Genomic DNA, 27676 nt, shown 5'->3' with positions numbered 1-27676 from the left:
TGCAAATTAAAACCACAATAAGATACCACACACAATCACTAGAATAAATAGCTAATAAAAAAAGACAATGACAAGTGTTAGTAAGAATGTGGAGAAATTAAAACCTTCATATAGTGCTGATGGCAATGTAAAATGATACAGATACTGGAAAATAATTTTGAAATTTCTCAGGATTTTAAATGTAGACTTATCATGAAGCCCATCAATTTAACTCTTACGTATCTACCCAAGAGAACTGAAAACATGTGTCCACACAAAGACTTATATGTGAATGTTCCAAGCACTATTATTTACAATAGCCAAAAGGAAGAAATGACCCAAATGTTTATCAATTGATGAATGGATAAACAAAATGTGATATATTCACTTTGTGTAGGAAATAGTTAACAGAAAAAACTTGACGCTGCTATCCTTAGAAAGGCATGCTTGAAGGTCAGTCCTTGGATAACATCTGGGAACTTGAATTTTGGGAAGGTTCTCACCATTCCCTAACTGGTAATAGTGGCTCACTGTGCCTTAATGTTTGTACAAACTATGTGGCTTACACTTACTTATTTAGGGTTCCTGGATCCCAATTTTAATGTGGAAGAGGGAGGTGTCTCTCATTACGATATGACCAAGCAGTTCTTGGACATCAGTTGGGTGTCCTACAATTCAACTTAATTCTAACACTATTTTCCATTAATTCTAACACTGTTCACCTGGATATAGTGTTGGATTCTACAGATTAAGGCTCAGTTTTGTTTTGTTTTGTTTTGAAGAGAGAGAGAAAGCATGTGCCTGCAAGGGGCAGGGGAGGAGAGAAAAGGAGAGAGAGAATCCCAAGCTGAGCATGGAGCCCCACTCAGGGCTTGATCTCAAGACCCCAAGATCATGAGCTGAGCCAAAATCAAGAGTTGGACGCTTAACCAACTGAGCCACCCAGGTGCCCTCCTCTTTTTTTTTTTTTTTTGAAAAGATTGCGCAGATTAAGGCTCAGTCTTATAAGACTGCTCCCCACCTCCTCAGATGCCAGTTGCAAGCCTAGGGTATCACCTGTGTGCTTCTGCCAACTGGGTGTAGATTGGAAGTTCTTTATTTATTTATTTATTTATTTATTTATTTATTTATTTATTTTTAGATCAGAAGTTCTAATTACCCCTCCTTGGGTTCAATTAATTTGCTAGTGACTAACAGAACTCAGAAATTCTAACATTTTGTCACAAGGTTACTGGTTTGTTATAAAAGAATACAAATCAGGAATAGCCAGATAGAAGGGGATGCCCCTCTGAGTGCACCATCCTCCCCAAATCTCCATGTGTTCACCAATCCAGAAGCTCTCCAAACCCTCTCCTGGGTTTTTATGGGGGCTTCATTACATAGACATGGTTGATTAAATTATTGGCTATAGGTAATTGATTCAACCTCCAGCTCCTCTCCTGTCCCTGGAGGTCAGAGGATAATTGGAAGTTCCAACCCTTTGTTTGATTTTTATTTTATTTGTTTAAAGATTCCATCCATTTATTTTACACACACACACACACAAACACACACACACACACACACAGAGGAGAGAGAGAGAGAGAGAGAGAGAGAGAAAGCGCAAGCACAAGCAGGGGGAAAGGCAGAGGGAGAGGGAGAAGCAGGCTCCCCACCGAGCAGAAGCCCAACGTGGGACTTAATCCCAGGACCCTGGGATCATGACTTGAACCAAAGGCAGATGCTTAACTGATTGAGCCACCAAGTTCCAACCCTTTAATCGCATGGTTGGTTCTTCTGGAAACCAGCCTCTGTTGTTAAGCGTGGTCCAGGAGTCACCTCATTAACATAAGATGCCTTTATCACTTTCATCACCTAAGAAATTCCAAGGGTTTTAGGATCTCTGTGCCAGAAATGGATTGAAAACAAGACCAAATACATATTTCTTATTACAAATCACAGTGCCACAGGGCTGGGCACCTCCTTTCCTTCCAAGAAACTGGAATTTTGGTACTTGATGGGTAGAAGGTGGTATATATGTGACCAGCCCCAAACAAAAATCTTGGGCACTGAGTCTCTAGTGAACTCCTCTGATAAACAACATTTCACACATGCTGGAGAAATTAAGCACATCCAAGAGAAGACTCTTGGGCACGTGAGCCTGATTTCCTCTGGACTTTGCCCCATTTACCTTTTAACTTTGTTGATTTTGTTTTGTATCCTTTTGTTGTAGTAAATCTTAGCTGTGAATATTAGTATATCTTTTGTCCTGTAAGGCAAGTCCTAAGAGTCACCAAACCTGGGAGTGATTTAGGGGACTCCTAATATTCATGCAATGAATACAATTTGCCTATAAAAAAACCAAAATACTTATACTTGCTACAACATGGATGAATCTGAAAAACATAATACTAAGGAAAAAAGTCAGATGCAAAAGGTTATATATTATATGATTCCATTTATGTGAAGTGTCCAGAAAAGGCAAACCTATATAGAGAGAAAGTAGATTAGTGGTTGCCTGGGGCTGAGATCAGGGCCAACTAAATGGTCATGAAGTTTCTTTAGGGGGTGATAAAATGTTCTAAAATCAGATTATGGTGGTGGTTGCACATATGTAAATATACTAAAAGTCACTTAATTGTACACTTAAAATAGGTGAATTTTATGTAAATTGTACCTCAAAAATTATACCTCAATAAAGCTGTTAAAAATATAAGAACTGGAGGAAATAGATATATTAGATAGAAAGCTAAGATGGTCTCCAAGAGCCCCACTTGGTGTAAATATTCTTTTTACCAGTTAATTCAATCAAATACAATATAGATGCTCCTGTGAAGAGCCTTTACAGATGTAGTTAAGGTCCCAAATCAGTTGCCTTTAAGAAAAAGAGATTATCTTGACCTGATCAGATGAGCCCTTAAAAGGGCTTAGTCTTTTCTGGGTGAAAAATACTCAAAGTAGGAGAAGGATTCAACATGAGGGAAATTCTCCTTTGCTGACTTTGAAGATGGAGGAGACCATGTGGCAAAGAATGTTGGTTGCTTCTAAAAGTTGATAGAACTCTGTATATGTATGTAATATTTAAGGATGCAAATGAAACAAGATTGGCTATGGCTTAATAATTGTTAAAAGCTGGATGATAGATATAGGTATTTCCTTAACTATTGTATCTACTTTTGTATATGTCTGAAATATTCCATAGTAAAAGAAGTTCTAAAAAATTATCTAGGGTAACCACTAAAGGAATAGACTTAGAAAATTAAACTGTCAAATAATAGAGAGGTCTCCGAAACCTACAACCAACACAGTGTTAGAAATATTACTAGTTTAAGAGAAATAATGGAGAGCTATGATTTTCACATGTCTGCATGAGCATGGCAGGAGAAGCTAACCTGGCAACGTGAGTTAATGCATTTGGTGGTCTCTGATATATTTGAGTTTTGTATATGATATATTTGGCTGTATGTGTTAATGTAAAAATGGGTTGCTGTTGCTTTTTAAGTGGAAATCAAATCAAATGTTTGCAGAACCTCTCAATTACCTCCTCAGGACTTTAACCTTCCATAAAAATTTTATTCTGAAGGATAAATACTGAGCTTCCCAAAGGCCTTTCTGGTTTGGCTCTTGCCTATCTATATGGCTTCATACCCTATATTTCCCGTAATCCTTTGCACTGTAGACCCAAGGAGTATTAAACTACATGTAGTTCCCAGAACATTCAGTGTTCTCTTACTCACTCTCCTTCCAGAGACAAACATATTAGAAAACCATGGTCTTTTTTTTTTTTTAATTCATGAGAAACACAGAGAGAGAGAGGCAGAGATATGGGCAGAGGGAGAAGCAGGCCCTCTGTAAGGAACCTGATACAGGACTCAATCCCAGACACCCGGGATTACACCCTGAGCCAAAGGCAGACACTAAACTACTGAGCCACCCAGGTGTCCCAGAAAACCATTGTCTTAATAAAACAGAAGCTATTCTCACATCTCTGGCATAGCATACTCAAACAGACCTGAGTTCAGATCCCAGCTTTATCATTTACCAATTATGTGACTCTGAGCAAATTGCTTAATTTTTCTGAGCCTCCTTTATCTTATCCATAAAATAGGAATGCTAGTATTTGCTTTGAAGATTTGTTATAATGTTAATATATCTGACACTAGTAGCTGCTGCTGTTGGTAGCAGTGGTAGTAACTATTGTTATGGTCAGGAATATAATTTTAGGTGAATCTAGTAGATCAGACTGGGATTTACTCCAAAGAATTGAGCGTTTGGGGAGTAATAATAAAACATGCACAATTTTGCTGATGTATTTACTTTGTGATTAGGAATGATCTCTTATAAGGGTCATGTTAGCCTCTTACTTCTGAGAGGTTCTTCATCCTGACATAGAAGCCCACCAAACATATCACTGGTAATGACTAGACCCAAGGAAGCAAAGTGATAAAACCTGGATTAGAGAACCCAAATCCAATAGACTCCAGTGCCCCATGTCCTTGCCCTGTACCATTTGGCCATCTTCATATAATTCTTCAATAGTATCAAAAGGTATTTCCTGAAATTTTGTTGTCTTGATGTTTCTAGCAACTACTGGTAAAATTATTTTTTTAAAAAAGTTTTGTCTTATTTATTTAGAGCGTGCATGCATGGGGCAGGGGAGGGGCAAAGAGAGAGGGAGGAGGAGAGAGAGAACCTCAAGCAGACCCCCTGCTGTGCTTGGAGCCTGACGTGGGGCTCAGTCTCACAACCTGAGATCATGACCCACGCCAGAATCAAGACTTGGATGCTCAACTGACTGAGCCACCCAGGCACCCCACTACTGGTAGAATTCTAAATATTACTAATTGAAGGAATTAATTTTAAATATTTCTGAGTGTAATTGAAGCTGAGAGTATCATGCTTAAAAAGTTTAGTTGTTCCTATTGTTTATTGTGATCCAAACTCTTCAACATGGACTCAGTTAGGGAAACAGAACTCTTGCGAGACTGCACAATCAGGAATAATGATAGGGTGCAGTGAGAACACTAAGGGGAGTCTGGAAGAGTTTCCTGGAGGTGACATTTTGTGGAAACTCAAAGGACAATCAGCAGAAAGTGAGTTTTCCAAAGAAAGGGAATGCTAATCATTTGCTCCTTACAGAAAGATTTTCTTTTTTCTTTAGATTCTGCACTTGAGAAGGCTCAGCTAGAAATTAAGAAATTGAAAGAAAATTTGACGAAGCTGCAAGAAAATGGTGAGTGATGCATGTTAGCAGATATGATTAATAATACACTAAATAATAACAAGTGTATTATACACAATTTAACATAATGTCTTTAATAATAGTGATAAAGCACTATTGTCACTGTTATTATTTCTACTACTATTACTGCTACTACCACTTATTTCTTACTAAATAGCAGGCATTCTATCTATCAGGCACTTTATATGCATTGACTCTAATCCTCACAATTCCAAATAGTGAGTATTATCATTCCCATTTCTTAGACAAAGAAGCTGAGTTATGGCAAGGTTTAGTGAGTTATCCAATAGCTACACTGAGTATTAATGAATTAAGTAATATAGGGCTGGTATTTGAACCCAAATATATCTAACTCTAAAACCTGTGGTCAACAGAAATAGCACATATTTTACTACTGAGATCAAGACACATTATGATGAATTTAGCAATACTTCATACATACTTGCTCACTGGGAAGCCAATAGGCTTGGAATCCCTGGTGAATTAATCTGACCCTAGCTGAACTATGTAAAAATGCTACCAGATATAAATAATACAATGAACTTTGAGTGTTATAATGGTAGCAACTACAAAAATAATTAAAATCCTTTACTTGTTTTAAATAATTCTAAAACTAGGTTTCCCCAGTGATATTGTGATTTATAATAAGAAATATATATTTGGTCTTTGGCCCTGTTTCTGGCACCAAGCTTCAAAAACCCTTGAAATTTCCTGCAATGGGAGTGATAAAAAATGTCTTTTATTATCTTAAGGAGGGCTTTTGGAAAGCCCCTAGGTTACCAAGGCTGGAAGGGGACAGCCGGTAGAGATTGAGTTCAGTACTAATGGCCAATGACTTCATCAATCATGCCTATGAATGAATGAAGCCTTTGTAAAAATCCCAAAGGACAGGGTCTGGAGAGCTTCTGAGTTGGTGACCACATGGAGATTTGGGGAGAGTGGTGTGCCCAGAGAGGATATGGAAGCTCCTCACGTCTTTCCCTATGCATCTCTTCCATTAGATTATTCTTGAGTTATATCCCTTTATAACAAACCAGAAATCTAGTGGATAAAATGTTTCCCTAAATTCTGTGAGCCCCTCTACCAAATCATTTGAACTAAGATGATTTGCAACCTCTGATTTATAACCGGTCAGTCAGAAGCACAGGTAACAACATGGATTTGTCTTTGGTATCTGAAGTGGTGGGCATTCTTGTGGAACTGAGCTCTTAACCTGTAGAATCTGATGCTGTCTCCAGCTAGATAATGCCACAATTGAGTTGAATTATAGGATACCTGGCTACTGTCCAAGAATTGCCTGGATGTGTGAGGGGAAAAAATCCACACATTATAATTGGTGATTAGAGTTGCTAACCCTCCTTTTCAAAAATATATCAATGCAATTATAAAATGAACACTACTTTCTTAGTAACTGAAAAAAAATAAGAAAACAAAATCAGTAAAGATAAAGACTTAAGGATAGTACCAACCAACATGACCAAATTAATAATTATAGAAAGTCCATCAGATTACACATACTTTTCAAGTACACATGGAACATTCTCAAGGAAAGGCCATACTGAGCCATCAAACAACTTTCTGTGGAAGAACTACAATCACACAAATTGTGTTCTCTGACCATAATGGAATTGAACTAAGAATCAATAACAGAAGTATGTTTAGACAATCTCCAAATATTTGGAAACCAAACAAGATATTTTAAATTGCCATGTGATCAAAGAAAAAATTACAAGGGATATTAGAAAATATTTTCCATGAATTAACTTGAATGAAAATGAAAAAAAAAAAGCATATCAATATTTGGTAAAAGTAACTAAAACAGTACTTAGATGGGAATTTATATCATTTAATGCTTATACCAGAAATCAAGAAAGGACTCAAAGTGATCTACACTTTCACCTTAAAAACCCAGAATAAGAAGACCAAATTAAATCCACATCAAGTGCAATGAAAGAAGTATTAAAAATAAGACTTGAAGTCAATACAATTAAAGACAGAACCACAAGAGAGTAAATTATGGAACCAAATGTGGTTATTTGGAGGGATCAATAACACTGATAAATTTCTAACTTGATTGATCATGAAAAAAAAAAAAAAGAGAAGACAACAAATCACCAATATAAGAAATGACAGGAAGAACATTTCTACAGACCAAAAAGATAATAAGAGAATATTTTGAACAACTTTATGCCAATAAATTTGAGGATCCATATGACTTGTGCACATTTCTTCAAAGACAAACTGCCAATCCTCACTCAAGAAGAAATCTGCCGGGCTGCCTGGGTAGCTCAGTCCTTAAGCATCTATCTTTGGCTAGGGTCATGATCCCAGAGTCCTGGGATTGAGCCCCATGTGGGCTCTCTGCTTGGTGAGGAATCTGCTTCTCCCTCTTCTCCTGCTTGTTCTTGCCCTCCTTCTCTCTCTCAAATAAATAATTAAATCTTAAAAGAAAAAAAAAAGAAGAAGAAATCTGCCAAAGGAAATAAATTTGTAAATAAAAATCTTCCCATGAAGAAAACTCTAGGCTCAGATGTCTAAGAAAAATTTTTTTTCTGAGAAAATTTTTAAGGATAAATGATATCGATTTTACATAAAGTCTTCCAGAATACTTTCCAGCTTTTAAGTGGTCAGCATTACCCTGATATCAAAACCAGACAAAAATACTACACTATCACTAATGACTATAGAAGAACTTGTAAAAGTACAGAGAGAAAGGAAAACTTTTGGGGTAGCAAAATTAAGTTGTGTTTATCCACAGTGGATTGGCTAACTAAATGACTGTGCGTCTATGAATAAGAAGGATGTAGATCTATGTGCACAGACATGAATAGATGTCTATGATATATTATCAAGTTAAAAAAAGCAAGCTGTAGAGTAATATATGTAGTATAATGTTATTTTAGTTTTTATTTTTTGGATGTGTGTGTCTGTGTGTATGCCCATAGGACGGCTATGAAGTGGTACACATTAATGTATGACAGTGAAGACACTGGAATAATTTTGTATAAGTTGTAAATAGCTGCTACCCTGAGTCTTTCAGCTGTCTACCATCTACCTCAACTATCTGAGTCCTTCCAACCCCTTGTCTTCCCAGGCATTAAAGGGATAATACTTGGCAGTTCTCTAGAACTCTACTCCAGAGCTACGTTCTTATAGGTGAGGACCCATACTTTAGCAGTTGATAAATACTTTTAATACAACCCTTGTCTGTATATGCATATAAAATATTTTGATGAATATTTACTAAGTATTAATATTATTTTGGGTCATCTAACCCTTTGAGTAAGGGTTAGATGAGAATATTCACTTGAAGATAACTGTACAGTTTTACTTTTAAACAAAAAGCCTATATTCATTTGTGATCAGCAAAACATATTGCATTTAAAAACAAGCCATTATTTGGGATGCCTGGGTGGTGGAGTTGGTTAAGTGTCCAACTCTTGGGTTCGGCTCAGGCCTGATCTCAGTGTCATAAGACTGAGCCCTAAAAAAAAAAAAAAAAAAAAAAGACTGAGCCCTGAGTCAGGCTCCGTACTTAGTGTGGAGTCTGCTTGGGTTTCTCTTCCTTCCCCCTCTGGTCCATTCTCTCTCTCTCTCTCTCTCTTTCTCTCTCTCAAATAAATAAATAAACTTTTAAAACAAGCCATTATTCAACTGCATTTTTAAGATTTATGAAAATTAAAATTCTGGTAACATTCAGTGTGGAGAAATGGGCAGAATGTAACTTTGTGCAATCTTTTTAAGGAGTGATTTGGCAATATCTATTAAATTTTCTAAATGCACATATCCTCTGATCCAGCTTTCCCCATTTCTGGGAATTTGTTTTTTGGAAATAATTTCATAAGTGCCTAAAGATTGATGAACAAGGATAATGATTTTAGAATTATTTATAAGAGTAAAGCATCAGCAATGCACCTGAATCTTCTTCAGTAGGGGAAAAGTGACACACATGATGACACATTTGGACAATGGTGCATTGTACAGAACAAAATGAGAGACTGGATGAAGATTTATAGTTAATAAGTGGTATATGAATAAGATGGACTAAAGAGTAGAGAGAAACAAATTATCGATATGACAGATGGCATCGCCAAAATATATATTGAGCAAAAGAAGCCTGACATGAAAAATACATATATTAAGATTCCATTTGTAGGAAAAGCAAAATCCAGTAAAACTAATCTAAAAATAGTTCCAAATGAGAAATGGAAAATGGCTTTATAAGGATTGTGCTGTAAAGACATCCATGACATGTTCACAAGTGGTGAATTTGCAGACAGATTATGTAGCATTGTTTAAATCTTTAAATATTGCACAGGCCAAAAACCAAATGTCTCTGTCTTTGCCTCTGCCTGTCTCTCTCACTCTAAATCCACACCCACTCACACATAGATAGGGTGGGATTGTGAATAATTTTTCCCCCTTTTTGGTACGTTTTCAGAATTTTTCAAATTAAAAAAATACTAAGGGAGAAAAGTAGATGGGAAGAGGAAAACTAAAAATAAAGAAAGAACATGAAGAATAATTAATACAAAACAAGTGATGAAGAAGGAAAACAAAAGAGAATTTAAGGCAACAGAAGAAAAATAAGAAATATGAGTGGAAGTGGCTCAAAGAAACAGCTACAAATTTAGGAAAGTCTCAGGCAGCAAGTTTGCAATATTGAAACTGATGAAAGCTGGAAAGAGCAGGTCTTAACATGAGGTGCTAAACTCAGAGGGAACTACCATTTTATGGGCTGTGGTGGAGGCAGAAAGATGATTTTGATGCATGAACTTGATTTAGCTAGGAAAATCTGGCTGTCCACGGCTCGTGGCTCATCACTTGTCATCTGTGGGGCCTTACTGTTGCTAAGTAGAAGAGAAGAGTCTAGGAGTAATATGTGATATGTAAGAGAGGACCACAAGCAAGATAGGAAGTTGATTTTCTCGATTGTTTAACTTTTAGGAGGTAGGCTCCACGGCTTTAAAAGTACAATTCCCTAAAGAACCTCTGTTGCTGGAAATCCTATTCTCAAAAAAATCCAGCTCATTAGTCTAGTGTGAGAAATAAAAAAGTTCTTTTCTGTTTCAATAGGTTGTTAGAATATTCTAGGGCTGGACTTGAGAGCATAGCAGCTCTCCTGTGCAGAGATCCACATATGCAGAAACATGGTAGGACTGACAAGAAGCCAGGAAATAGTACTTCCTTAGTTTTAAAGTTAGTACCTCAAATCAAAACTTTGATCCAGTCGAACCAACTGTGTTCTGTTCTATTTTAGATTCAGTTGACCTACAGAAAGCAAAGGAACATAATCAGAGACTAGATGAGGAAATTCTGGCTTTAAGAAATCGGGTTCGATCACTTGACTCAGAAAAGAAAATGCTTGGAGAAGTGGTAAGTTGTTCAATGTAATTTTTCTTAGAATTTATTTAAATGTGTTTATAATAACAATCAGCAGCTAGAGCACTGTATACATATGATTACTGAGGACCAATCCTGGTGCCTATCATATCCCAGATAGATGCCATACTCTGACCTAGATGCAGTCTATCAGTATTTATGTTTTATACATTTTAACTACCCATGCTAAACAGTAATGTTAATGCTATTATGTCAGTTTAGGATCTTTTCTTTTTAATAAGGATTTAGGTAATAGTTTATACTTAATTTACCAAATAGAAATTATTTCTCTATTTTATTGGATAAGTTTGAGTTGTGTCACATTTTTTAATTATTTCTTTTTCATCCTCTATTGATTTTTAATGTGTACTTCCAAGTTCTGGATATATGTCTCTTCAATTTTAGTGGGTTTTGGGGTGCCTGGGTGGCTCAGCGGTTTAGTGCCTGCCTTTGGCCCAGGGCGTGATCCTGGAGTCTCAGGATCGAGTCCTGCATTGGGATTCCTGTATGGAACCTGCTTCTCCCTCTGCCTGTGTCTCTGCTTCTCTCTCTGAATAAATAAAAAAATCTTAAAAACATTTTTTAATGAGTTTTTAAAAAGATTTTATTTGAGAGAGAGACAGAGATAGCAACAAAAAGCACAAGCAGGGAGGAGAGGGTGAAACAGACTCCCTATTCAGTAGGGAGCCCCATGTGGGGCTCGATCCCAGGACCTTGGGATCATGACCTGATCCAAAGGCAAATGCTTAACCAACTGAGCCACCCAGTTGCCCCCGATTTTAGTTTATTTTCATTTTACAGTTATATCTCTAGTGTCTCACACAACACCTGGCATATACTAAGTGCTCACAATATACTTGTTGCAAGAATGGATAAAAGTACTCATTAGGAAACGAACTAAGGGTGGTGGAAGGGGAGGTGGCAGGGGATGGGGGTGACTGGGTGACGGGTACTGAGGGGGGCACTTGATGGGATGAGCACTGGGTGTTATTCTATATGTTGGCAAATTGAACACCAATAAAAAAATAAATTTATAAAAAAAAAAGTACCCATTAGGATGGCTCTTATCAAAACAATAGAAAATGACAAGTAATATGGCAATTGACAAGTTGATGGTAATATGGAGAAATTGGAACCCATGTGCATTGTTGTTGAGAATGAAAAATTATGCTGCAGTCACTATAGGAACCATCATGGCATTTTCTTTAAAAAGTAAATGTAGAATTACCATTTAATTGAGCAATTCTGCTTTTGAGTATATACCCAAAGAATTGAAAGCAGGGACTTGAACAGATACTTGCACACTCATGTTCATAGCAGTGTTATCCATGACAGCCAAAAGTTTGAAGCAATTCAAGTATCCCTTGTTGGATAAATAGATAAATAGAATGTGGAATATACAATAGAATATTATTCAGCCTTAAATAGGAAGGAAATTCTTTTTTTAAAAATATTGTATTTATTTATTCATGAGAGACACAGAGAGAGAGGCAGAGACATAGGCAGAGGGAGAAGCAGGCTCCATTCAGGGAACCTGATGTGGGACTTGACCCCAGGACTCCAGGATCACGCACGCCCTAAGCCAAAGGCAGATGCTCAACTGTGGAGCCACCCAGGCAACCCAATAGGAAGGAAATTCTATTCTATGCTACAACATGGATAAGATTTGAAGACATTATGTTAATTGAAATGTAAGTCACAAAAGGAAAAATAGTGTATGATTCCCCTTATGTGAGGTACTTAGAGTAGTCAAAATCATACAGACAGAAAGTAGATTGGTTGTTTGGGACTGCGGGGAGAGGACAGGATAGGGAGTTCTTCAATGGGCATAGAATTTCAGTCTTGCAAGATGAAAAGAATTTTGGAGATTTATGGTGGTGATGGTTGCATAATAATTAGAAGGTACTTAATAGTACTGAACTGTGCACTTAAAAATGGTCAGCATGGTAGATTTTGTATTATTTGTTTTTTTTTTTCATTTTTAAAACACCATCATAAAAAGAATGAACAACTGTTCAAGTTGTCTTAGTCTTTGTGCATTTACGTATTTAATACATATATGTACATATTAAGTATATTATAAGTAATATAAGCTATATAATAAGTTATTATAATAATACTTAAAATATACTTAATACATGCACATACATATATATACATACATGATAAAACTCAAGAAGGGTAAATTCTGAACAGTGTTACTTCTGGAAAGGGAAATGGGATTGTGGGGTAAGATTATGTGAAAGAAATTTTCAATTTTTATTCTCTATACCTATGTGTATAGTTTGAAATGTTTTCATAAGGGATGTATTCAGTATTCCTTGTATCTTTTAAAAACAAAGCAGACCACCTCCCCAAACCCCATATTCTCATATTCAAAATGCTTTTGTATTTGAGGTTGAAAAACTTAAAGGAGAGATTCATGAATCTCAAGAGAATAAGCAACTTGGAAACCACTCCCCTGGGAAAACTGTGGACACCAAACAGAGAGAACAGGTATTGTAAAGTCTATTCATTCTGATTTTGAATTTTGAAGCAAGTCGCATTTTTCTAAAATACACCAGTGTGATTGTACTGATCATTTGCTACTCTCCTCTTGCTGTCTGTCTTTCTTTATTGCTTGGCCAATTAGAATGGAGGAAGAAATTGGGGAGCAGAGGATGTGTTTCTGTTAAAATCTTCCTCACAGGGAAAATTTATATGAAGAATGTAATGGACTATTTTCTTTTTTAAAGGAAAAAAAAAGGAATCTTACAAAGATACAACCAATTTCAGCATTTTTAATAATCAAAATGAAGTTGATTTATAGAATCAACAATGGTGGGGTAGTGGGTAGTTGGAGTCACACTGAAAGAAATAAACTATGGTGAAGAACCAGAAGGGCTTAGATGCTGTGCACCATGTCTCATCTTTTCAGCATGATCAGCCTCTGAAGTGGTGGGCAAAGTGATCAAACGCAAGCTGGAATGAAGTGGGACCCAGTGTGGTTTAGATAGGGTTGTGTCAAACATTCAGGGCAAGGGACTAGACTGCTTTGGGGGGGCTTTCCTCTTCCATACCCAAGATGAGTGACATCCCTTGTTGCTGAGCTTGTTTTTATTGTAGCTCCTTGAGCCATATAGCCCAGACCTCTTAGGTATCATGGAAACTGCAGCTACAGGATTTTTTGGCTCTGACTCAAGGAACTAGTATTATTCCTTGTCTTCCAAAACCCTCTTGCATAGAAGCAGTGCAGTTTTGTAGGAAGGAAGGGAAGAAAAGCAGAGAAGGTGGGAGAGAATAGTGGAGAGAGTAGAGAGAGAGAGAAAGAGCGCAAATGGGGAGAGGGGCAAAGGGGCAGGGAGCCAGAGGGAGAATCTGAAGCAGATTCTGCACTGAACATGGAGCTGGACAAGGGGATCCATCTCCTGACCCTAAGATCATGACCTGAGCTGAAATCAAGAGTCGGATGCTCAAAGAGAGAGAGAATCTTAAGTCAGCTCCACATTCAGCAGAGCCCAATATGGGGCTTGATCTCATGACCCTGAGATCATAGCCTAAGCTGAAGTCAAGAGTTGGGCACTTAACCAACTCAGCCACACAGGAGCCCCTCACTGTGGTTTTAATTTGACTTTTGAGAGTGTCTAATGACAATGAGTAGGTTTTGATGTGCCCATTGGCTGTTAGTATATTTTGTTTTATGAGATTTCTGTTCAAATATTTTGTTCATTAATTGAATTATATGAATATTAAGTTGCAGGAATTCTTTATATAGATTGGAATCAGGCCTTCATTAGATATATGTATTTTAAATATTTTTCTCAGTGAAAATGACTTGCTTTTCATTTTTTTTATATATATATATTTTAATGTTTTTTTAATTTATTTTTTATTGGTGTTCAATTTACTAACATACCGAATAACCCCCAGTGCCCGTCACCCATTCACTCCCACCCCCCGCCCTCCTCCCCTTCTACCACCCCTAGTTCGTTTCCCAGAGTTTTGCTTTTCATTTTTAAAAGTGTTTTATGAAGAATAGTTGTTTTAAAATTTTGATAGAAATTTATCAAAGTTTTATTATGGACAGAAAAGCCATCTGAGAAATCTTTGGCTACATCAAGGACACAAATATTTGTCCTCTCTCTTCTTCTAAAGGTTTTATAGTTTGAGCTCCTACATTTAGGTTTATGATCCATCAGAGAGAATTTTTGTAATAGTGTGATGTAAGGTTTGAGGTTCATTCATTTCCAAATGTATATCCAGTTATTCTGGGACAATTTATTGGAAAGAGAATTATTTCCTTATTTAAAGTTTTTGGCACCTTTATCCAAAATTAGTTATGCAGCTCAATTTCTAGACTCTATTCTGTTCCACTAATCTACATATTTGTTCATAGGATAATACCATGCAGTCTTGAAATCAGAAAGGAAACCTTTCCAACTTTATTTTTCTTTTTCAAAGATGTCTGGACTGTTCTAGGTCCACTGCATTTTCATATACATTTTTTAAAAAGATATTATTGACTTATTGAGAGAAAGAGAGAAAGAGAGAGAGAGAGAAAGGAGAGAAAAGAGAGGAGGGGCAGAGGGAGAAGGAGAAGCAAACTCCCTGCTCTGCAGGGAGCCTGACATGGGGCTCAATCTGAGGACCCTGGGATCATGACCTAAGCTGAAGGCAGATGCTTAACCAACTGAGAATCAGCCTGTCAATTTTGACAAAAATGCCTGCTAGGATTTTGATTGGGATTTCACTGAATCTTCAGATCAAGTGAGGGAGAATTTTTATTTTAACAATATTGGATCTGCTGATGTGTTAACATGGTCTACATCTTTCTGTTTATTTGGGTCTTTAATTTGTCTCAGCAATGTTTTGTAGTTTTCAGCACACAGGTCTTACCTGTATGTAATTACATTTATTCTTTAGAAAGAATTGAAGTATAATTTACATACCATAAAGGTATATGGTTCAGTGGTTTTTAGCATGTTCACAAAGTCACACAATTATCACCATTATCTAATTTCAGAACATTTTCAACTCCCCTAAAGAAACCCCAAACCCATTACATTCTCCATTCCCTTAGCCTCCAGCCAGCCTCTTGCCAACTACTAATTTACTTTTTGTCTCTAAGAATTCGCCTATCCAGTACATTTCATACAAATGGAATCATACAGTATGTGGTCTTCTGCATCTGGCTTCTTTCACTTAGCATAATCTTGTCGAGATTCAAGCAAATTTTAGCATGAATCAGTACTTTCTTTTTATGGCTGAATAGTATTGCATGGATATATCACATTTTGTTTGTCTATTCACCAGTTGATGGACATTTGGTAGTTTCCATTTTGTGGCCATTATGAATAATGCTGCTATGAATACACACATACAAATTTTTTGTGTGGACATGTTTTCATTTCTCTTGAGTATGTATGTAGGAGTGGTCCCACATGTCCCACATTGCTAGGTCCTATGTTTTTTTTAATAATTTTTATTTATTTATGATAGTCACAGAGAGAGAGAGGCAGAGGGAGAAGCAGGCTTCATGCACCAGGAGCCCGATGTGGGACTCGATCCCGGGTCTCTAGGATCACGCCCTGGGCCAAAGGCAGGCGCCAAACCGCTGCGCCACCCAGGGATCCCGCTAGGTCCTATGTTAATTCTATGTTTAACCTTTTGAAATTGCCAGGCTGTTTTCCAAGGCAGCTGCCCCATATAACATTCCCATCAGCAGTATATGAGAATTCCAGTTTCTGTCTTTTTTATTATAGCCATCCTAGTGGGTGTGAATTAGTATCTTAATGTAATTTTAATTTCATTTCCTGAGTGATATTGAGCATCTTTTCTTATGCTTATTGAGCATTTGTGCATCTTCTATAGAAAATGTCTATTCATATCTTTTGCCAACTTTTAATGGACTAATTTGTCTTTTTATTTCAAGAATTCTTTATGTATTCTATTAATGAGTCTCTTTCATACACTGGATTGTGCCTCCCCCAAAGTGTGTTAAAATCCTAACCCCTAGTACCTGTGAATATGACCTCATTTGGAAACAGGGTCTTTGGAGATGCAATCGAGTTAAGATGAGGTCATTAGAATGGGTCCTACTCCAATATGACTGGTGTACCTATAAGAAGAGGAAATGCTGTTTCAAGACAGAGATGCTCAGGGAGTGCCATATGATGACAGAGGCAGAGGTTGGAGTGATGCAGCTGCAAGCCAAGAAATGCCAAGGATCAACGGCCACCGCCAGAAGCTAGGAGAGGCAAGGAAAGATTCTTCCCAGCGTCTCAAAGGGAACATGACTCTGCTGACAGCTTGGTTTCAGAGTTCTAGCCTCCAGAGCTATGAGGAATACATTTCTGTTGTTTTAAGCCACCTTATGTGTGGTGCTTTGTTATAGCAGCCCTAGGAAACTCGTTGACATTTTGGTACCAGAAAGTGAGGCACTTCTATAACAAATACCTAAAACTGTAGAATGGGCTTCATAATTGTATTATATATAGAGGCTAGAATAATTTTGAGGTGCTAGATAGAAAAAGCAAAACTGCCTTGAAGGGAATGTTGGTATAATATGGATTTAAAGGTTATTCTGATGGGAGCTCAGGAAGTGAGAGCTTCAGGGAAGGCTTTGTCATCTCAGACAACACATAGATTGCCATGTCCAGAATGTTGCTATAAATATGCACATCAAAGGTGCTTCTGCTGAGGCCTCAGAGAGCAATGAGCAACATGCTGTTTGGAGAAGAGGTGATACTTGTTATAAGGTAGGAGAATGTGGTTGAATTATGTTTTACCATTGGGTGGAAAGTAGAACCTATAAGTGACAGACTTGGATGCCTAACTATGGTGATTTACAAACAAAATGTGTAAGGTGTGGTTTAACCTCGATGATTATGGTAAAATGCAAGAGGAAGGAAATAAATTGGATGAACTGTTAATAAAAAGGAACAACACTTGCTGTTCTAAGCCCTGTAGTACACTGTTATTATTCTTGTTTTAGCCTATTACCTTTTAAAGGAAAAGCAGGGGATCCCTGGGTGGCTCAGCGGTTTCGCGCCTGCCTTTGGCCCAGGGCACAATCCTGGAGTCCCGGGATTGAGTCCCGCGTCAGGCTCCCAGCATGGAGCCTGTTTCTCCCTCTGCCTGTGTCTCTGCCTCTCTCTCTCTCTCTCTATGTCTATTATAAATAAATAAATAAAAATAGGTCTTTAAAAAAAAAAGGAAAAGCAAAAGTCTTCATATTTAACCACATATTGACCGTTTCTAGAGCTCATCATTACTTTGCATAAATCCAACTTTCTGTCTGGTACCAATCATACTTCTTTAGCCTAAAGAACATGTTTCAACATTTCTTCTAGAGTAAGTCTACTAGTGATAAACTTTCTGGTTTTGTTTGTCCATAAAAGTCTTTACTTTAAAAAAAATTCTTTTTACCTTGGCAAAATACACATAACAGAAAATTTATCATGTCAACTATTTTTTTTAAGATTTATTTATTTATATGAGGGAGAGAGCATGAGTGGCAGGTGGGGGAAAGGGGGGAGAAGGAGGGAGAGAGAAACAGAATCTGCGCTGAGCAGGGAGCCCGCTGCAGGGCTCAATCTCACAATCCCAAGATCATGATCTGAGCGGAAATCAAGAGTCAGAGGCTCAGCCCACTGAGGTGCCCAGGTGCCCCTCGTGTTTCTAAGTGTACAGTTCAGTGATAGTAAGCATGTTCACATTGTTGTGCAGCCATTACTAACATCCACCTCCAAAACTCCCTTCATCTTGTAAAACTGAAACTGTATATTCATTAAGCAGTAAGTCCCCTTTCTGTCCTTCCCCCAACCCCTGGCAACCACCATCCTACTTCTGTCTCTATGGTTTTGACTACTATAGGTACCTCACATAAAGGGAATCATACACTATTTATCCTTTTGGGACTCACATTTCAATTAGGATAATGTCTTCAAGTATCATTCATGTTGCAGCATAGATCAGAATTTCCCTCCTATTTAGGCTGAATAATATTCCATTGTATATTCCACATCCTGTTTATCCATTTATCCATCAAGGGATACTTGGGTTGCTTCAACCATTTGGCTATTGTGGATAGCACTGCTATGAACGTGAGTGTGTAAGTATCTGTTCAAGTCCCTGCTTTCAATTCTTTTGGGTATATATATAGATGTGGAACTGCTGGATCATATGGTAGTTCTCTTTCATTTTGTTGAGGAACCACCATACCATTTTCCACAGTGACTGCACTATTTTACATTCTCACTGACAGTGCACAAGGATTCCCCTTTCTCTATATCATCAGCAGCAGCACTTGCTATTTTCTGTTTCTGGTGCTAGCTTTCCAAATGAATGCAGGGTGGTTTCTCACTGTGGTTTGAGATTCATTTACCTAATAATGAAAGATGTTAAACATCATTTGATGTGCTTATTGACCTTTCATATGTCATCACTGGAGAAATATCTATTCAAGTCTTTTGCCTATTTTTAAATCAGGTTGTTTTTATGTTGTTGAGTTTTTGGAGCTCTTTACATATTCTGATTACATCAATCCCTTATTGGTTTTATAACTTGCAAATATTTTTCTATTCCATAGGTTTACTTTTCACTGTGTTGATGAACAAAAAAAGTTCTAAGTTTCATGAAGTCCAGTTTGTCTATTTTTTCTCTTATTGTCTGTACCTTTGATGTCATATCCAAGAAATCATTGCCAAATTCAATGTTGTAAAGCTTTTCCCATCTTTTCTCCTATGAGTTTTATAGTTTTAGGTCTTACATTTAAATCTTTGATCCATTTTGAATTAATCTTTATATACGCTGTTAAGATACAACTTATTCCTTTGCATATAGATTTCCAGTTATTCAAGCATCATTTGTTGAAAAGACTAGCCTTTTCCCATTGAATGTTCTTGACACACTTGTCAAAAATTATTTGACCATATACATGAAGGCTTATTTTTGGGCTCCGTATTCTATTCCATTGATCTGTATGTCTGTGTTTATGCCTGTACCACACTGTTTTGACTACTGTGACTTCACAGTAAATTTTAAAATCAGGAAGTATGAGTTCTGAAGCTTTGTTCTTCTTTTCCAAGATAGTTTTAGCTATTCAGCATCCCTTGAGATTCCGTATGAATTTTAGGATGGGTTTTTCTATTTCTGCAAAAAAATGTCATTGGGATTTTGATAAAGATTACCCTGAATCTGTAGATCATTTTGGGTAGTATTGACATGTTAACCATGTTAAGTCTTCCAGTTCATGAACATGGAATGTGTTTCTGTTTGTCTTCTTTAATTTTTTCAGCAATGTTTTGTAGTTTTCATTGTACAAATCTTTCACCTCCTTGGTTAAGTTAATTCCTAACTATTTTATTCTTTTTGATGCTACTATAAATGGAAATGTTTTTGTAATTTCCTTTTCAGATTGCTTGTTGTTAGTGTGTAGAAGTGTGACTGAGTTTTGTGTGTTGGTTTGGTATCTTGTTACTTGGCTAAATTAACTTATTATGTCTAATTGCTTATAGAATCTTTACAGCTTTCTACATATAAGGCAATATCATTTGCAAACAGATAATTTTACTTCTTCCATTCCTATTTGGATATCTTTTTTTTCTTGTTAATTGCTCTGGCTAGAATTTCCAATACTGTATTGAATAGAAGTGGTGAAAGCTTTGTTTCTGATCTTATAGAAAAGCTTTCAGTCTTTGACTATTGAATATGATGTTCACTGTGGGTTTTTTATAAATCTCTTATTATGTTGAGGTAGATTGTTTTTAAGATTTTATTTATTTATTCATGAGAGACACACAGAGAGAGGCAGAAACATAGGTAGAGGGAGAAGCAGGCTCCCTTCAGGGAGCCCAATGCAGGACTCGATCTCAGGACCCCAGGGATCACGACCTGAGCTGAAGGCAGACGCTCAACCACTGAGCCACCCAGGGATCCTGAGGTAGTTTACTTTTATTCCTAGTTTATTTCATGTTTTTTTTTTTTTCAATCATGAAAGGGTGTTGGATTCTGTCAAATACCTTTTCTGCATCAATTGAGATGATCATGTCAATGTTCCCTCATACTTTTAATGTGGTGTATTACATTGATCGATTTCTGTATGTTAAACCATATTTACATTTCAGGAATAAATCTCACTTGCTCATATTCATTCAAATATAATGTGAAATTCATTTTAATAATATTTTGTTAAGAATTTTGCATCAATGCTCGTAAAGGATATTGGTCTGTGGTTTTTTTCTTCCTTTTTGTATATTTGTATGACTTTCATGTCAGGGTAAGCTGGCCTCACAGGATGAGTTAGAAAGTGTTTCTTCCCTTTTAAGTTTTGGGAAAGGTTCAAGAAGTGTTGGTCTTAGTTCTTTTTTAGATGTTTGGTGGAATTCACCAGTGAAGCAATGAGGCCTGGGCTTTTTTTTGTACCTGAGATTTTTGATTACTGATTCAGTATTCTGTGAGTTATAGGTCTAGTCAAATTTTCTGTTTCTTCATGATTCAGTCTTTGTTGCTTTTATGTTTCTAGGAATTTGTCGATTTCATGTAGGTTATCTAGTTTATTGGTGTACAATTGTTCAAAGTACTCTCTTCTAATGCTTTTTAATCTGTAAAATCAGTAATGTACTCACTTTCAATTTCTATGTTAGTAATTTAATTCTTCTCTTTTTTTCTTAGTCTTTCTAGCTAATAGATTTATCAAATTTGTTGATCTTTTCAAAGAACCAATTTTTGGTATACCTGATTTTCTTTTTTTCTTTTTTTATTTGATCTGTGCTCTCTTATTCTTTCTTTCTGCTAAGTTTAGGTTTTTTTGTTTGTCCTTTTATACCTCTCTAAATTATAGAGTTAGGTTGTTGATTTCAGATCTTTCTTATTCTTTGATGTAAGCTATAGCTATAAATTTCTCCCTTAGTACATCTTTCATTACATCCCATTAGTTTTGATATGTTGTAGTTTCATGTTTCATTTTCATTCATCTTAGGTATTTACTAATCTCTTGTGATTTCTTCTTTGAGCCATTGGTTGTTTAAGAGTATGTTGTTTAATTTCTACAAATAGTTGAAATTTCCAGTTTTCCTTCTGTTATTAATATCTGTTTCTATCCTGCTGTGGTTGGAGAAGATACTTTGCATAAGATCTGTCTTTCAAAATCTACTAAGACTTAGTCTATGGCCTAAAATATTGTCTGTCTTGGAGAATGTCTGTGTGCATTTGGGAAGAGCGGTCATTGAGTAGAGTGTCCTATATATGTCTGTTAGATATTGTTGCTTTATTGTATTGTATTGTATTGTATTGTATTGTATTGTTCAAGTCCTGTTTCCCTATTTATCTCATACCTGGCTGTCCTATCCATTATTGAAAGTAAGATATTGAAGTCCCCAACTCTTTTTTTTTTAAGATTTTATTTATTCATGAAAGACACAGAGAGAGAGAGAGAGAGAGAGAGAGAGAGGCAGAGACACAGCCAGAGGGAGAAGCAGGCTCCATGCAGGGAGCCTGATGTGGGACTCAATTGCGGGTCTCCAGGATCATACCCTGGACCAAAGGTGGTGCTAAACCACTGAGCCACTTGGGCTGCCCCCACAACTCTTATTATAGAAATGTTTATGCCTTCTTTCAATTTTGCCAATTTTTGCCTTATATATTTTGGTTGGTGATTAGGTACTACTATATCTTATCGCTGTATTGAAACTTTTCTTAATATATAATGCCCTTATTTGTCTTTTGTAATCTTTTTGATTTAAAGTCTATTTTGTGGGATGCCTGCATGGCTCAATTGGTTAAGCATCTGCCTTCAGCTCAGGTCATGATCTCAGGGTCCTGGAATTGAACTCCTCATTGGGCTCCCTGCTCAGCAGGGAATCTGCTTCTCCCTCTCCCTCTGTCTCCCCCACTTCTCATGCTCATGCTCTATCTCTCTCAAATAAATAAAATTTTAAAAATAAAATAAAATCTGTGACATCTGAGTGGCTCAGCAGTTGAGCATCTGCCTTTGGCTCAGAGCACGATCCTGGAATCCTGGGATGAAGTCCCACATCAGACTCCCTGTAGAGAGCCTTCTTCTCCCTCTGCCTATGTCTCTGCCTCTCTGTGTCTCTCATGAATAAATAAATAGATAGATAAATAAATAAATCTTTGAAAAAATCTATTTTGTCTGATATTAGTTTAACTAGCCTTGCTATCTTTTGGTACTACTTGCACCCTTTTGCTTACAATCTCTTCATATCTTTGGATCTAAAGTGAATCTTCTGTGGACAGTATATAGTTAGATTATGCTTTGTTTTTTCCATGATACCAATGTCTGTCTTTTGATTGGAGAGATTAAGTGCCTTACATTTAAAGTAATTATTAAAGTAGGACTCTGTCATTTTGCCATTTGTTTCTATGTGCCTTATAGCTTTTGATCCCCCTCATTTCCTGCATTAGTATCTCTCTTGTGTGTAGTTAACTTTTTGGGTAATAAAACATTTTAATTCCTTTTCATTCCCTTTTGTGTATATTCTATAGGCATTTTCTTTGTGGTTACCATTGGGATTACATTTAACATACTAAAGTTATAACACTTTAATTTGGATTTATCCCAGCTTAACTTCAATAATATGCAAAAACTACTCATTTACAGCTCTGTTCTCAGTAATTGACATCACAGAATTACGTCTTTATATAGCATGTATCCAAAACAATGAACTAATAATTGCTTTTTAAAATGTATTAGCCCCTTGGGGCACCTGGATGGCTCCATTGGTTAAGTGGCTGCATTTGGCTCTGGTCATGATCCCAGGGTCCTGCGATGGAGCCTGTATCAGGCTTACTGCTCAGTGGGGAGTCTGCTTCTTCCTTTGTACCTCCCCCTACTTGTGCTCTTTCTCTCTCTCACACACACACACTCTCTCTTATATAATAAAATCTTTAAAAAATGTATTAGTCTCTTAACATAGAAACCAAATCATGGAATTAGAATGAAAGTTACAATAATACTAGCTTTTAGGCTAATAATAATTTTTATTTATTTATTTTTTAAAAATTTTATTTATTTGTTCATGAGAGGCACAGAGAGAGAGAGAGAGAGAGAGAGAGAGAGAGGCAGAGACATAAGCAGAGGCAGAAGCAGGCTTCCTGCAGGGAGCCCAATCCAGGACTTAATCCCAGGACCCTGGGATCATGCCCTGAGCCAAAGGTAGACAATCAACCACAGAACTACCCAGGCATCCCTAATTTTTTTTTTTTTGCATCCCTAATTTTTAAAAGAATATATTAATCTCTTAAATCATGTAGAAAACAAAAAGTGGAGTTTTAAACCATTGCTAATTTTTATCATCGCCCATGTATTTACCTTTACTGAGATGTTTATCTCTTCATATGGCTTTGAGTTACTGTCTGTTATCTTTTCATTTCAACCTACAGGACTCCTTTTAGAATTTCTCACAGGGCAGGTCTAGTAGTAACAAACTCCCTCAGCTTTTGTTATCTGTGAATGTCTTAATTTTATCCTCACTCTTGAAAGAACAGTTTTGCTGGATATGGAATTCTTGGCTGTTTTGTTCTTTTAGATTTTGAATATATCAGCCTGCTCCTCTGGCCTCCAAAGTTTCTGATGAGAAATCTGCTATTAATCTTACTAAGGATCTCCTGTAGGTGACAAGTCACTTCTTTTTGCTACATTAAAGATGATCTCTTTGTCTTTGGCTTTCGGTGGCCTGATATGTCTCAGTGTGAGTCTCTTGCAGTTCAGTGAGCTTCTTTGATGTTTATATTCATGTCTTTAAATAAATGATCATTTTCTTTTGACTTTGATGGTAACCATGACCTGTTGCCCATTCCTTGTCTTATCATCCATATATCCACTAGAAGGAGACTGATCTGGGAAGCAAGCACCAAGACAAGACTAGAGTTGCAGGGGAGTTATTGGGGGTGGTCCCTGAGAAGGATCAAGGGAAGGGCAGACGTAGCCTAGCAAAAAAGCCTTTAGCTCATGATGTAGGTCTGATATCTGTTAAAGAAGAGGGAGAAGGAAAAAAGATTGAATAGGAAGAGCCTCAGATTGTGGTGTAGCTCTGAGAAGTCTTGTTCAGACCAACAGGGCTTTAGCGTAATGGTAACCTGTGAAGGAATTCCACATTAACTAGAAATGTCCGAGCCTTAATATCCTCACCATGCTCAGTTATTCACTGGAGGCTGCCTGGGAAGAGAATGCCAAGTTCTTTCCTGAAGAGAGAGATACCTACCAGTGGTGCACTTTCATGTGGCCCTCTTTATCACAGGATTCCTGATAGTAGAACAGATCCTTGTAGAGTAACTGGTTAATCCACTCCTTCTATGATAGATGTTATCTATGACATAAATGAACATACATCATATTTTAAAATATGTTTAGTAAAGAAGATTATACATTGTCCTCTCGTGTTTAATTTTATTTTATTTTTTTTAATTTTTTTTTTAATTTTTATTTATTTATGATAGTCACAGAGAGAGAGAGAGAGGCAGAGACACAGGCAGAGGAAGAAGCAGGCTCCATGCACCGGGAGCCCGACGTGGGATTCGATCCCGGGTCTCCAGGATCGCGCCCTGGGCCAAAGGCAGGCGCCAAACCGCTGCGCCACCCAGGGATCCCTCGTGTTTAATTTTAAATGCCAGAAGTTTTTTCTTTGTCTAATCTCCATCCTGTAGGCTGTGGTATAAACCACTTTTTTTTTTTTTACTTGTTCATAAAGACTTGAAATATGTGTGGATTTCTAAGATAATACTAAATAGATTTTTGCCATCAATGTTTTCTCTTGATCTTCCATGAAGACAAAGATTCAAGCTTTCTTGATTGAGTTTGGCAGCCAAGCAATGATGCTATCACTATTAACTAAAGGATCCTTCTCATCTGTGGAATTGAGTGAACCGAGTACTGTAATCAGTAGGTTAGGATTTTCAGATCTTGATGCAGGGCCATGCTCCCCTTGGGATGAATCTTCAGCTTTTAGGTGGGTGCATGGGTGTCTCATGCCATTATTCCTGGTTTCTTACTGCTTTACTTTCTGTTTCCTACAAAAAAGAAGTAAGAGTATGGGAATGAAAATTTCAGTGCCTACAATGTTATAAGGTCTCTGCTGTGGGTTTGATATAACTCATTTAATGTTAACAGAAAATTCTGGGAGGTAGGTATCTCTCACCCTGCTGTGTAGGTGAGGAAACCTAGATCACAAATTCATAAGTGTGAAGATTTCAAATTTCAACTGACTACAAGACTCATGTTTTTGCTACTGCAATTTTCAAACTGTGTTTTGAGGATCCTTGATGTTCCACAGATGCAGAGCTCTAGGTCTTCTTCCTCTATATCAACCAGAGAAGCCTCCATTTCTGGGTACCCTGTAGACAGTTTCCCCATAAGAATTCTTTTGAAAATAAATGGGAAGAAAAGGGAGGTGGGTGGGGGGTGGGGGTGAATGGGTGTCAGGCACTGAGGGGGGCACTTGATGGGATGAGCACTGGGTGTTATGCTATATGTTGGCAAATTGAACTCCAATTAAAAAATATGTAAAAAAAGAAAATAAATGGGAAGAGATGACTTTAAAAGGACAAATAATTTAGAAAACCAATCCCTTAAATCGGGCAGGCTATTCAAGATAATGACCTGTAACCCTTACCCATTTCTTTCTTTCTTTCTTTCTTTCTTTCTTTCTTTCTTTCTTTCTTTCTTTCTTTCTTTCTTTCTTTCTTCTTTCTTTCTTTCTCTCTCTTTTTTTTTTATTCATGAGGGACACAGGGGTAGGGGGGGCGGGCAGAGACACAAGGAGAGGGAGAGGCAGGCTCCACGCAGGGAGCCCAATGTGGGACTCAATCCCAGATCTCCAGGATCAGGCCCTGGGCTGAAGGCGGTGCTAAACCGCTGGAGCCACCCAGGCTGCCCCCCTTATCCATTTCTATCTGCAGACAGATTTACCATTGATAGACCATCTTAATGCTGCTATTCTCAGAGAAGATGCTTAAAAAGAAGAAATGCTAGGTATCTGGTAGGAATGATAATAGCCACAATATATTAAGCATCTCTCAAATGCCGTGATCTGTTGTAGATATTTTATAAACATAATCTCATGTAATCCCTGTAACAGCCCTCCCCAAGGTAAGTAAGTATAGTCCCCATTTCATATTTGAGAGAACTTGAAAGGTCTTGAACAAAGTGAGCGGCAGAGCTAGGAGTTGTTCCAGGGTCGTCAGGCCTTGGAGCTGATTTTGTATATCACATCAACTCTTGGATGAGGATTTATGGAAGGGTTTACGTAGGGGATTTATAACAACTCATGGGGGCTACAGCATGCTCAACACTGAGCATATAAACCGTGCCCACCTGGAGGTGATGACTATGTCCCATCCTGCCTGGTGCCCGCACCTGCCATCCCATTGACTGTGTCTATGAGAGAGCACAGCCTAGTGCAGGCACATAGTTGAGATGGCAGTAGCACTTGTCATACTGTGCCTAGGAGGCACAGTTTGCTTCAGAGCAGTAGTAGACGATCCCTACCTTTGGGCCAGTAGAACACTGAAAGTGGAGAATTCTGAGCTGTTACACTGCACTCCAGAGTCGTTGGTGGCTACCCCATGCCAGTGAGGCAATTCCCTAATAAGTCTGGTAGTGCTTGCTTTTTTCTGACTGCTGCCTGACAGGCGAGGTAGGCTCCCTTCAGCTACCCAGAGCTCTCTCTATCCCACTGCTCATTTCTTAGATTATTTGCTGCCCCTTTGCTGTGTTTTTCTGCTTGAAACTTTGATCACCACGAAGTACATGCAGGACATAGATAGCCTAAATGCATAAGCATTTTTAGTATGCCGCAAATTATGTTAAATTTCAAATAAGCATTCTCTTGAAAAGCTATCTTTTAAAAGCTATAGCATTAAAATACATGGCATTCTTATACTAAAAAACACAGAGGAAATGAGGGGAGTTTTCATTTTTAAGAGTTGAAATGTTTCTTGCATTTTGCACTGAGGCATCTCAGGTGGAGCCAAGGAGATTCTTGCCTTGAGTGCCGCATGCATCAGCATGTCATGTGTGGATGTGCAGAAACATTCAGCAGGGCAAAAGGGGGCTGATGAAGGGGAAAAGCTGCTCTGAGGAAAAAATTTACCCTT

At 37.4% G+C, this 27676-nt stretch overlaps 1 protein-coding gene and 1 long non-coding RNA gene across 3 annotated transcripts in view; one reads left to right on the top strand and one right to left on the bottom strand.

The window, feature by feature from the left end:
- The window catches only part of CCDC30 (coiled-coil domain containing 30), a 124996-nt gene that overhangs the window by 30484 nt on the left and 66836 nt on the right, over positions 1–27676 (top strand). The window contains exons 6-8 of one of the 2 annotated variants that reach the window (XM_077844461.1): positions 5120–5191; positions 10461–10576; positions 12980–13078. In XM_077844461.1, the coding sequence (XP_077700587.1) occupies positions 5120–5191; positions 10461–10576; positions 12980–13078 (287 nt within the window). Of the gene's footprint in view, positions 1–5119; positions 5192–10460; positions 10577–12979; positions 13079–27069; positions 27217–27676 lie in introns of those variants that run through there. The other variant, XM_077844462.1, reaches the window with a different exon arrangement.
- Positions 25178–27076, bottom strand: LOC144281757 (uncharacterized). Its single transcript, XR_013350157.1, has 2 exons — positions 26895–27076; positions 25178–25591 (listed from the first exon to the last, which is right to left on the bottom strand). It is a non-coding gene; the product is annotated as an uncharacterized LOC144281757 (long non-coding RNA).

Source organism: Canis aureus, chromosome 13 (assembly GCF_053574225.1).
Source record: "Canis aureus isolate CA01 chromosome 13, VMU_Caureus_v.1.0, whole genome shotgun sequence".
Taxonomy (NCBI): domain Eukaryota; kingdom Metazoa; phylum Chordata; class Mammalia; order Carnivora; family Canidae; genus Canis; species Canis aureus.
The sequence above is the reverse complement of the archived record's forward strand: the minus strand, read 5'-3'. Positions and strand labels throughout refer to the sequence as shown.